Here is a 12,245-nt window from a genome sequence, read left to right on the forward strand (position 1 = left end):
GCACATTTGTAGACGGGGGGATAACAGGTCAGCGTCAACTTGTTGACCGCAAAAAGAGACGTCCTTTGGCTGTTATGATAACTGCCTGCTTGCCATCCCGATGTCATTGGGACAACAAGGGAATGAAAAGAAACATGCCTAGACAATGCGTACCAAGACTACACATCCCGACAGATGTGATCGGGGGAAGCGGAAACGGGGCTACGGGAACTTTCTGTAACGCTGATCTATCTTTCTGGCTTTTTCGTACAACAGACCTCTGTGAGGAATTCTGCCTTCTCATTCAGGGTAAAACACCCCCAGAGTTAATGGCTATCAATATCACGAGGGAAATATATTCCTCTTTTGTCTGCATTAGCTGCAGTGAGGTGATGGTTAGTGTGGGCCAGCTGGGACACATCTCAGTTCACCCGTGCACACACACACACACACATGCACACACACACACACACACACACACACACACATTCTGCAGCTCGCTCTACGCTGCTCACTATCTTTCAACAACAAGCTGAGCGGGGACCAGACGGAAAGAGGTCCTATTTGTGCAGGAAGATAAATACACTTCTGCACCCAGTCCTGTCCCCTCCAGATTAGAGCAACACAATAATGAGCAGAAGCACTGGTGGAAGGTCAGAAAAAAGCAAGGGTAAAGGATAGAGTAACAGCCTACTACCAAAACACTCACCCACGCACACATACATGCCGGGGTAATCACCCACAGACACGCACGCTCTTTGTCTTTATTTATCAGAAATAAATATTGCCTAAATTAGCAACAGCATTTCGCCCCTCGCACTGCATGTGAGTTTGATCCTCAAGTGTTGTTGTTTGTCCTTTGCGAATATATACAAAGCCCCTGTGGGGATTTTTTTTTTCTTCTTTTTTTGCTCAATGTGATGATGCGCAGGTCGTATTCCCAAACTTCTCAGTCTGGAAAAGTTCCAGGAACCGACAGCATGCACGGGTCACTGTGGGTGTCATATAGCTGGTCATCCCGTAGCGGGATGACGATCAATCAAAATGTGTCTAAATAATCCATGTACGTACTGTAAATATCCAGGAATGTGTGGGTCGGGTTGTTTACAAGTAATTCAGTGAGTCAGCAGTGTCATAATCTTTTATCAGCTCCTCCTCTGCCTTGCGTCAAGGAAGGTATCACTCAATCGCTCAACTATGGAAGCACGTTTTCTCTCAACTATACGATAAAACAAAGCTCTGGCTCATAGTCGGAGGCCGCTTCACTGTTGAGGGAAACATCATTCTGACTTGGTCCACTTCCAAAACGCTGCAAACAAGCCATTCCGTTCTGTTTAAAGTATTTTCATGTTAAGACACACATATCAATCCACACCTACAGCATACCTGAGGAACAAACCTTGTCTCAGGATATGCGCTGTGTGTGTGTGGGGGGAAACATGGCTGGACACGTCCCTTAAACACACCAGGAGGCGCCCAGCGGGAGTGCCGGCAGCCCCTCTTTTCAACACTTCGGCACGCCGCACACAAACACAGTTGCCCTTCCCATGGTCCTTTTGTTCCCTATCGTTTCGTTGAAGTTCCTGTCATGGACACTGTCAGCTCTCTCTGGACATTTATAAAAGACAGTTATATATTTGACTTTTGGACGAACGCGCACTATTTCTTTGAGGATTACGTGGCGCTGATCGTGTTTTGAGACACTCAAAAGTAACTAAGGGAAACGTGCATATGCTTGCCGACACAGAATTATAAGCAAAAGCATAGAAATTTAGGTAATTACCCGACGAAAAACACACCCAAGCACTGGCAAGGCATCACAGACGTGGAAAGAAAAGGTTCTTCTTTACTTTTGGTTCTCTCTGAAGATATACTCGATGCCGATGCCGACAAATTGAAATGAAAGAGACCATTTCTAGTTCATAAAAGCATTGTTAAGGTAGAACATGTGGGTAAACGTTTTTTTGACAGCATGCCAGTTGCAATAAATTCTCAGTGGTTTCAGATGTTCTAATCATGACGTCAACATAACATTCTCAAATCTACCAATAAAACCAGGAGTTGACACTGTGAAGAAGTGGCCCTGGGGGCCTACGGGGGAGATGGATGCCAGAGAAGGTGAGTCTGCAGTGAAAAGGTTATCTCCTGCACCGTCCTTCGGTGTCTCGTCCCGCGACTCAACCGGACACCTCAGTGAAGGAGCCGCTGCAGCAAGGACGCCCAAACGAGCAGAAGACGAGCGGGTTTCACGCATAAATCAATTGCAACAGCATCGCCGAACACAACAAGATGCACGTCAGAAATGTAGACACGCATACTGCAGAATTGCTCCAGCTTTAACCTGTGTCCTTCATCAACAACTTTACGATTTTTGCCCCATAAATAATCTTCAGCGGTGCATGACAATGACGACGTTAAGCAGTTTAGTCAAACCTTTGACAACCTGCGTTTGAGGATCGCGGTCAACATCTATAAACCACTTTGTGGAATATTACGGAATGTGTTTATTGTAGCGCTGCGCCCACGGCTAGAAAGATCCACAGGTGAAGAAGAAAATCGAAGACGGTGAAGAAGACACAAGAAAATGTGTGCCCGCCAGCTGCACCCTCGCTCCTGGGGAGGAGCAATGGTAGGTTACCTCCACACAACATTCCAAAACTGTGTTGATCTCAACACTTGTGTGATCTTGACACTCCTAAGCCTGGTGTTAGCGGCAATTATACGGTTCATAAAAAGTATCTGTCAATTGTGCATCTGAGCTGGTGTCAGTATGAGAAATGACTAGTGTGTGAATCGGGTACTAGATTTATGCAGTTGACATGGATTGATCCGGTTCCCGGACTGATCGGGGTTAATAACGGCGCAGTGACTAGACCAAAGCCTGCGCATGGAAAAATGTAAATAAATGGCCCTGAAAGAAATGATGGGTCACATATATCTAGAACACATTTAGAGCATAAAAACAATTATTATATTTTGAATAGAAACACATTCCTGACCAGAAGAAATGGGAAATAACGTTGTATGAATGGGAGAGAATGATGGATCATTTTTTTATGGTTGCAAAATGACAAATTCATGGTCATGCTTTTTTTCTGTACATCTAAAAGTACGATTAATTCCCTTACGATTCGACTGTAAGGGGTTAATTTTGTCAACAAGCTTTAATGCTGTGCACAGAAAAAAAAACATTTTAAATATTTAATTACATGCACTGGCTGCAGCCTGTAAAAGAAAAGTATTGCAGCCCAAGATAGCTGCAAATTACTGAATGATTCAAAAGGCAGAGTAAACTTCCACTGCCTTCACGAGGCGGAGGGATGCAACGTCGTAAAGAACAGGCCAATACGAACAGTCGTATCAGGTGGGAGAAATTACAAAAAGCCCATTATAAAGCAGGTTTGTGTTGCATGTTTACGCATTTTGCCATTCATCTAGAGGGATATTTTTGTTCAATGTTAACTGGGATTTTTTTTCGTTGAACATCCAGCGTGGTTAGTTCAGTCAAAAGAGCACACAGGCTCCCAAGTATTAAAAGCACAGCAGTAACATTAGAAAGATGGCTTCCTTTTGTGAACCGAGTCCGATCCCAGTGGCAGTGACTTTCACAGCCGTTATCCTGTGCAGATCTCACAGGGGGGCTGTGGGCTTTTGAGTGTTTTTGACACAGCTCCAGACGCAGGGGCAGGGAGTCTAACAACTGCAGCGGCTTTCCCAACGGACGAGTCCCTGTTAACTTTTCGGTGTTTCTCCCGCTTCCTGATCATATACTGCCTCATTGTGGTGAACCCAACATTCTTCAGTGGGCTGGAAAGTGGAGCCCTAATTGTCGAAAAGGCCGAGGGAGAGGGTGTGAACTGTGATCAGAGGCTACAGCCAAATAACGTAACGAGTAATGTTTTGTTTGGTCAGACATTCAACGCAATTTCTTCTTTGTCAACATTGATAGCGTTAATAGTTAGTAAATAGAGGAGTGGTTAGTCAGGACAGCGTCCACAATCTAAACAAAACTATGTGAAGGATTAATGGAAAAATGTTAGTTCTGCAACTAACAAAATATATATTTGTCCTGTGTAATTTTAGTAACATGGTACAATAATGCCTATGAGATGTTTATATGAGCGGTTTTCATATCCCCACAAAAGGTAGTGCTTAAAGTCCACAAAAAAGTTTCTTAATACAAGGTATAATTCTTCATTCAGGCCTCGTGGATGCAGCTTTGGAATCACATGCAAATGGCAAATGATCTCATGGCATAATACTAATACAATTAGAGAAATAGCAAATGATCTTATGGCATTGAACTGATAACATTAGAAAAATCCAAATGCAAAATCCAAATTCTGTTTTGCTGCTTCAAAAGCAGCTTTCATCCCATTTTATGAAGTTAAACCAGAGATTATGGAGATTATTGGTTGTGACACTATGTACTAACTGTAAAACTAATCTGCATTCTAACCACCAGCCGACCCGACGGCTGTCTGATTTCCGCCAGCTGTTTGCAAGCTGTAACCAACAAACACTACTGTAGATGATACAGACGATGGTGTAATATACAAAGCACTGTTTCTGTAATCAAACACAGAAAATGATGATGTTTCTTGTAATGAGGCTGTATGTGGCCTTGGTTAATACAGGATAAGCAGTAAGTAAGATCATGGCTCCCTTGTCGTTGATATGTTCAGACTCTTACCTCACCGCTCCCCAAGAACTGACAAATATTTTAAGTTAAAAAAACGTAAATAAAAATAGTAAAAAATGTCAAAGCTTCAACTGCATGGCATTGCAGACTTCATTGTTCAATTGAGTCTTCATTGAGAGTAATCCCATTGTTCTCCATGAACCCAGGCATAGTTCTGCATTACAGCGTCCATTCGTAATCATCCAAAGCATGGAGTGTGTGAAGTAAAGGGGCACGTTAGACGGGAAAAGTGCGTTGAACATGTCTGCCACAGTGGAGTGGTTAAACCCCTCACGTAGAGCTGAACTCACGTTAAACCCCTCACAACGACTGGTAGTGTTGAAGTTGGTAGGTGGTGAAGCTGATTAAGGGAGAATTAGAAAGTGATGACAACTTAGTTCTGCGCCGTAATCAGAGCTTTTGCAAGCAAACAGTCTTATTTTCATCAGACGGGGATCTTTCTTGTGGTTGTTGCATGTAGAGTATAACCTGAGGTCTACTGCAGTCTAGTCTATAGGTTGTATCTAAAACACAATCTTTTCACTTTCCATTATGTCATTGTTTAGGAATGCAATCTGGAAAATCTCTACAAATCTCCTGTTGGAATTCCAGAACCTTTTGTTGTACGGCTCCATGAACTTTGGAGCAGTACAATACAATAACATTACAATAGGAATAAAAAAGGAATTAAACTGATTACAATCATATCAATCAAATACAACATTATCTGTTTGAGACACTAGCAGTACGAGAAGATGAATTTTATGTTTTAACATGAGCCTGTGTTTGCATAAATTTGTTGTGATCTACCTCCATCAAAAGATAATTTCCTTGTCATGGGGGTAAAAGGATACAGAGGACCCCTGCCTAAGGCCAAAAGGGTATATGCAAAGGTCTAAAGCTGACCCCGCAAAGCAGAATTCACTTACTGACTGTATCACTTATGCCACAAGTTGTATGTAGTCAGATGATAAATAGTTAGTGGTCAATAGTGTGCACAACACACTTATCTTATCGCTTATATATTCAAAGATTCAAAAGGAAACCGCTGTCTGACTTTGTAAATAGTAATAATCTCTAAAAGAGAAAAGCCAATGCACAGCGACAACAATAAAAATAAAGTAGCAGTGAGGGCATTGGTCAAATATTTAGCCCAAATACATTTGCGAAGCATCACCTGGTGTGACAGGCAAACGGATGTGGCAAAGGTGAGAGGTTGGGCTTTTAAATAAAACCTGCAGCAGTCGGGTCAATTTGAAGCTAGAGGAAGGAATCTGGTATCAAACAAAACGACCTGAGTGGGTATGAATGAGGGGAGCAATTTGCAAGATTTAGTCCCCCTGTCCTCAATTCCTAATGGCTGGCCTGCCAGGCAGCTGCTCTTACAAAAAAAAGGTTAAATCAATTGAATTACCCGAACATTAAGCCACTTTGCCTTCACCAAATGGGAGACAGACAAAGATAACGACTAATCAGTTAATGCAAAACCCCCTCGCGAGCTGAAGCCCAAATGCAGAACTTGGTAGAGAGCAAAAGAAACACTCAAAGAGATTTAATTTTGGACTTACATTCATAAAGAGACCAGAAACAAGACTCCAAATGAAGGCTAATGCTGACTTGTGTTCGCTGATTATATTAGGGAAATGCTTTCCAACACATATCTAAAGCTAACCTTTATTTGTGCCCCTTCCAAACTATTGGTATTAATCACATTTCTACATCTAACACTGCCGTTTTTGGACTTCGCTTTGACGTGCCGGCTTTAATATTAAGAAAAGCACACTGTTAGGTTGGCCCATAAAGAAAGAAACATTGGTTAGCCTGGACCAAGCTCATTACTCGTACTGATCACATCGATGGTATTTATGGACTCAGTTTTATATGCCACAGATGTCTTAAACTTCTGCCTAATTACATTTTAAAAATCCATTGAAAGTGAACAAAGGGGTTTACTGCGATCCATTGTATTTTTACACACAAACGTAGGTATTAGGTAATGCCGGCAAAATATTTTAGTTGGAGTGGTAGTAAAGTGAGAGACAGTTTAACTACAGACCAGATCCTCTTAACAATACAACCACCTGATAATTGCAGGGCCGTATTGGTTTTGACTGTACAGCAGCAGTAGATAACGCACATATAAGCACAGTGGACAGCATCTCCTCACAAAACTAAACAACAGAACTGTACAACAAGCTTCAACATGCTATTTTAATATATTAAGACAAATAATTATACTTTAGCTCCAGATAAATCCAACTGGCAGATGAACATATTAACAGTATGGTTAACTTCCAACAATTAACGGAAAAATGTGGCATCCTACGCATTATTGTTCAAATACATTTCAAATACATCCAAATTAGACATTAGGTTAAGGAATTAAGGCCTTTTCCCTGCAGTCCCAAAAACAATCTTCTTTTGAAACATACCTATATGATGGGTTAAGTTTAGGAATAGTATAATGTTTGATAAAATGTAAACCATATAAAATAAGTGCAGAAAACAAACAGCTGGTCAGCAGGTTGTCCGATGTTTGTTTCAGCCCTTCCTGTATTTTTTTCTATTTCTATTTATACACTTACATACTTACATTTTACAACCGCCTACAGATTACATGAAACTGACAACAACACTTCCAATAGCTGTAAGTGATGCATAAAGACAAAAGGAGATCTACTACATGACCCAAATCGCCCAATCATGAGTTATGTAAAAATAGTACTCCATTCATCTCAAAGATAACATGCTTTGGAAATTGGGCAGGACCCCAAACTGTGGATATTGTGGATCATAAACTTTCACCACCTGTAAACAACTGGATTGTGTTTATTTATTCATGTCACAAATAACTTGTAGATGAAACAATGATTGAGTTGATTTTTCCTGTCTTTAATTAGCCTTTTTTTCTGGTACGTTTATGTCTATTTTTGTTTTTATTTAATATGAGCACCAATGAACATATTTCAAACTCACTATACATTGAGCATTATTATTTCCTTTTTGTAATGAATCTCAACAAGATGAGAATTAAAAAAATAAGACATTTTTCAATGGACCACGAAGCCTAGAATGAGACATGAGATTGAAAGACTGACTGATTGGGGCAAATTACGAGAGGAAAATGTGAGGCCAATTACTGAAATTGTTCGTGCCCTTTCAATTTCATATGAAACAAATAGAGGAAACTGCGATGCAAAGTAGAGCGAGTAAGCTGAGACCAGGGACAAAGGTCCACATAAAGAACTCTGTGGTCTACAATAGGACCACAGAGTAGTGATACGAGTGTGCGTCCACAGCAACAGTGTTACATTTGTCTACTTCAGGGGCATAAATGGCCCTAATGAGCAATAAATAAATCTGCAGAGTGAGAAGTATGAAGGCTGTTTTAGGGCAATGTGTTACTCCTCCACTCAGATTAGCTTTTTTTCTCCGTGCACATGTGTTTGCACTGACAGAATGGTACCACTTGTCTGCACACACCCCCACACACAACATGCAAATATGTTGGTCTCTTCCATGAGGTCTGTGGATAGACAGAGACCTTAGAAACGTACCTATCATTGGTGCATCAACAGCTACAGATGACAATCCAAAGTGTGCACTGAAGAATGGGGCCACGTAACAGCCTTTAAGGTGGCTGTAAATCGGACCTCATAAAGTCCACACTCATTCTTTAAAACAAATATTTAAAAAATACATGCACCTGGATTTCATTGCGTTGCCATTTACTCTTGAAGACGATGGTGTTGTTTAATGTGACTTGTCACAAAGTAGCGCTGGAGTTCCTGGAAACACTCTTTTTTTCACATAAAGTACTGGGATGTTTACAGCCTGTACTCTACTCTCCCTTTTCTTTATCATACAATAGTGTTGCAGTTCCAGTCGGATGCAACGTGATCCACTTGAGACACCGGCAGCATGAGCAGAAAGATGCGATCGCTTCACATGAACCTGTGTTTGCGTTTTTTTCTAACAAGAGAGAAGTATTTCTTGGTGAGTTTGGCAGGAAGCTGTTTTTCGGGTAGCTGAAACACAACAACTGCATCGTCTCAAGAGCTGTACATGGAGTACGTTCAGTCGCCCTGGTTCACACACTTGGGAGCAAGTGCACAACAGGGATATAAAGGCAGGGTTGGGGGGGGGGGGGACGTCTGGGGCTGAAAGCAATATCTGAAACTTGACAAAGCTGTTAATGGAGCAGTTCACGGCCAAGACGTGGTGAACTAAAATATAGATCCAATGTTTTGGAGTTAGGGAACAAAATATTAAGGAAAGAAAACAAAAACTGAAACATTGTTGATCTTGAGTCCCTGCTGAATGAATTAACTCAAAAGGAACAAGATGTCAAGGGACTGATTGTTTATCTGTTTATCGGTCTGTCTCTTTGAGATGGCGCGATGAGGGGGGAGGTGGGTCAGAGAAGAGAAGAGGTCCCTCGACTACCCACCAGAACAACATGAACTACATTGTTGGGTGCTTTGAACTGAATAAAAAAGGATGGGGGAGGCCTGGGAAGCGGGCGCGGCCGCTCCCCCAGGTAATACAGTGGGGCAGTTTGAGCCCGTCACCGAGAAGCTAATGTGGCACAAGAATTGACGGGGGATGTTTGGACTGGTAACTGGAACTTAGCGCGTGACTTTTCAAATGCGGTGATGAGTTTAAAAACCAGAGTGAGTGAGGCAAAGTGAAGAGGAGAGGGCATCATTTGCGTCTCATGAGTGCAGGCTAAGAGGATTTAAGAGGGGGGGGGGGGCGGTACATCTTGTTCTAGACCACAATACTTAAGTGGAAGCACAACTGCCACTTGATGGTAGTAAAAGATGTTTTATTTTTTTTATGTGTGACATATTCTCTAATTGGCTCCAAAACACATCAGATTACTTCAGATCTCGCAATTTGAAGTTGTGCTGCAAGTTGACCAGCACGGGACATCACTTAGACACAAGTAAGAGAGCGGCTCTTTGACAAGCGCTATTTTATAGATCTGACACTACTAGATTATTACAAATTAGCCTGGTGAATAGCCGAGAAGACGCTCTCTGTGGCATTTGAGCGGTTTACAAGCAGCAAAACTAGTGACCAAGCGACCTGTAAGCGGCCGAACCGTGTATAATTTTTAAAATTATACTCTGTGTGAATTCACATGAACCGTAACAACAGTATACGTGTGCAGCCTACTACATCAACACCAGTGCAACAGCATGCTGCACTGTTCTTAATCAACATCCACAATGAGTATAATTTAAATACAATCATTAACAGAGGATGACACTAGCATTTAAAAATGGGCCTGGTGGGATTTTAAAATGTCAACCTAAAGAAAAGGAAAGGTTCTAAAACGCGGAGTGGGAAAGTTAATAATGTGATATGTTTCAACAATAACCCCGTGAGTTTCAGACTAGTACGCAACCACGCGCTGCGATCCATCCATCTGCCCTGAAGATTACATTACATGTCATTTAGCTGACGCTTTTATCCAAAGCGACTTACAATAAGTGCATTCAACCATAGGGGTACAAACTCAGAAGAACAAGAAACAAGAAAGTGCAATTCCCTCAAATAAGCCAATTTACAATTTGCTATAGATGAGTGGCGTTATAAGTACAATTTAAGTGCTACAATTTGTTAGTCTTTTAACGCAAGATGCATGCGTTCACATAGGATATAGGCTATGCCATAGTGTGGGGTATTAAAGCATTAGGGCAGGGTGGGAGCCTAAATATAGCCTTGGAACCCTGTCTGCTAATAGGGCAGCGGGATTTTCCACACGTGACACCGGTGCTACGGGCCGCTGTCCCTGGTCCTGAAAGTATACCAGTGACGGCGAACTGCACAATACAAGCCGCTTAAAATCTGGGAACGCACACGAAGCCTGTGAAGTAAAACGTGCACTAGAAAGTGCGTTTTGAGTACAATGCGGGTATGCAGGATGCAGATATACTTCGATACACACACACAAAACTGCAATTCCCCACAAGCAACAGTGCGAGGCGCATGTCTGATGCGGGTTGAGGAAAGAGAGAATGGGAGAGAAAAAGAGAAAGAGAGTTTGATTGATCATGTGGGCTATGGGAGTCTGCTAGAGTTGTCGAAAATTGCTGCATAGACGCCCCTTGGGCACCTATCTGAAACTCACTGACCCCCAAACCATGTCTGTGGCCAAAATAACCACAATTCACCGGCGTGGATGTGAGCAAAAAAAAAGCCGGCGCTGTTAACAGACCGCTCATCATTCTTCCGGGTTGGACTTCACCGGTAATCCACAATCACATCAACTTACCGCAGTCCTCACACAAGATCTTCCCAACATCCTTTTTTAGGTTCCTCACACTCGTGTCCCGTGGCGCAAAGGATGCTTTGAAAACCAGGGGCTCGTCAGTAGGGTCCATGAAAAAAATGTACTTGTGGTTCTTCTTCACTTTGGTGCACGGAGGCTCGGATCCAAATTCCCCCACGGCGACGAGCTGTTCTCGCTTCAGACCCCCGCTGTTCAGGGGCCAAACATCCAGCACTTTGACATTCACACGGTAGCGCTGCGCTGAGACGTTCACAGGCGTAGACTGCACCTTGCCCTCGATCACCACGGCGGATTTGTAAACCTGGTCCTGCAGGGAATTCAAACTCGGGGAGTAGCAGGCGAACGAGACCCCGATGACCAGCATGGATAAATGTACTGAATCAAGCCTCATGCCGCCTGCTTTGGCTCGGTGGTCGCTGGTCGCGTTGCGGCAGGGCTCCCTCGGCTGCGGGGCGATGGCGATGGAGCTGGGCTGAACGAAGGGACGGCGAGTAGGCTCCAGTAGCACGGCAGCGCGGCAGACCTTGCATAAGTGTCCATGCCATCGGGATCCGCTGCTTCTCCGAGGGCTTTCCAGTGGGTAAACGGCGGCTTCGGGATTGGGGTGGAAGGGGGGGGAAGGGAAGGAAAGGAGGGGGGGTGGCGAACCGCGGGATGACGCTGGTTTTCAAATCCGGTCGCTGCTTTCTGCTAATAATTAAGGCTTTGCCGGCGTGCGGCTACACGCGAGGAATTGGCGGATTCTCCACCCCCCGCGCCCCCCCCCCCCCCCGCGTTCCCCCTCCGACCCCCACCCCACCCCCCCACCGACCCCCACCTCCCACCCCCCTTATGCTGCCATGGTAGCCTTAACTGCAAGACGACGCCACTCTTATCTCTGCCCAAAAAATGCAGTGGCGGGGTGCTGCTATGATGGTGTTCCTGTATCATCTGCAGCGGAAGGGAAAAGACGCAAAAAGGCTGCAGTGAACCATGAGTGTTGTAGTCCGGTTGCAAAACATAAGCCACGTTTCATCCCAGTGAAATAAAAGAATATTTTCTGGTTCGGCAGCTACAACGCTAATACGGCGCTGTGCACCGTGTCTCTCTCTCTCTCTCTCTCTCTCTCTCTCTCTCTCTCTCTCTCTCTCTCTCTCTCTCTCTCTCTCTCTCTCTCTCTCTCTCTCTCCACCCCCAGCAGACGGAGAGAAAATGCCGATCGCAAAGTGCAAAAAAAAAAAAAAAAAAAACGCAGGACCGGAGCGCTGAGATACCGACGGACCAAAAGGCCGACCTCCTCTCTCC

General features: G+C 43.6%; 1 protein-coding gene across 4 annotated transcripts in view; it reads right to left on the reverse strand.

Moving 5' to 3' along the window:
- nrg2a (neuregulin 2a) overlaps positions 1–11,725 on the reverse strand; it is a 56,458-nt gene extending 44,733 nt beyond the window's left edge. For 3 of the 4 annotated variants that reach the window (XM_040179858.2, XM_040179857.2, XM_078106718.1), the window contains exon 1: positions 10,944–11,723. In XM_040179858.2, coding sequence (XP_040035792.2) covers positions 10,944–11,352 — 409 coding nt within the window. In that variant the 5' untranslated portion in view covers positions 11,353–11,723. Of the gene's footprint in view, positions 1–10,943 lie in introns of all 4 variants that reach the window. The other variant, XM_040179856.2, reaches the window with a different exon arrangement.
- Positions 11,726–12,245: the final 520 nt, after the last annotated feature.

This window comes from Gasterosteus aculeatus, chromosome 7 (assembly GCF_964276395.1).
Source record: "Gasterosteus aculeatus chromosome 7, fGasAcu3.hap1.1, whole genome shotgun sequence".
Lineage (NCBI taxonomy): Eukaryota > Metazoa > Chordata > Actinopteri > Perciformes > Gasterosteidae > Gasterosteus > Gasterosteus aculeatus.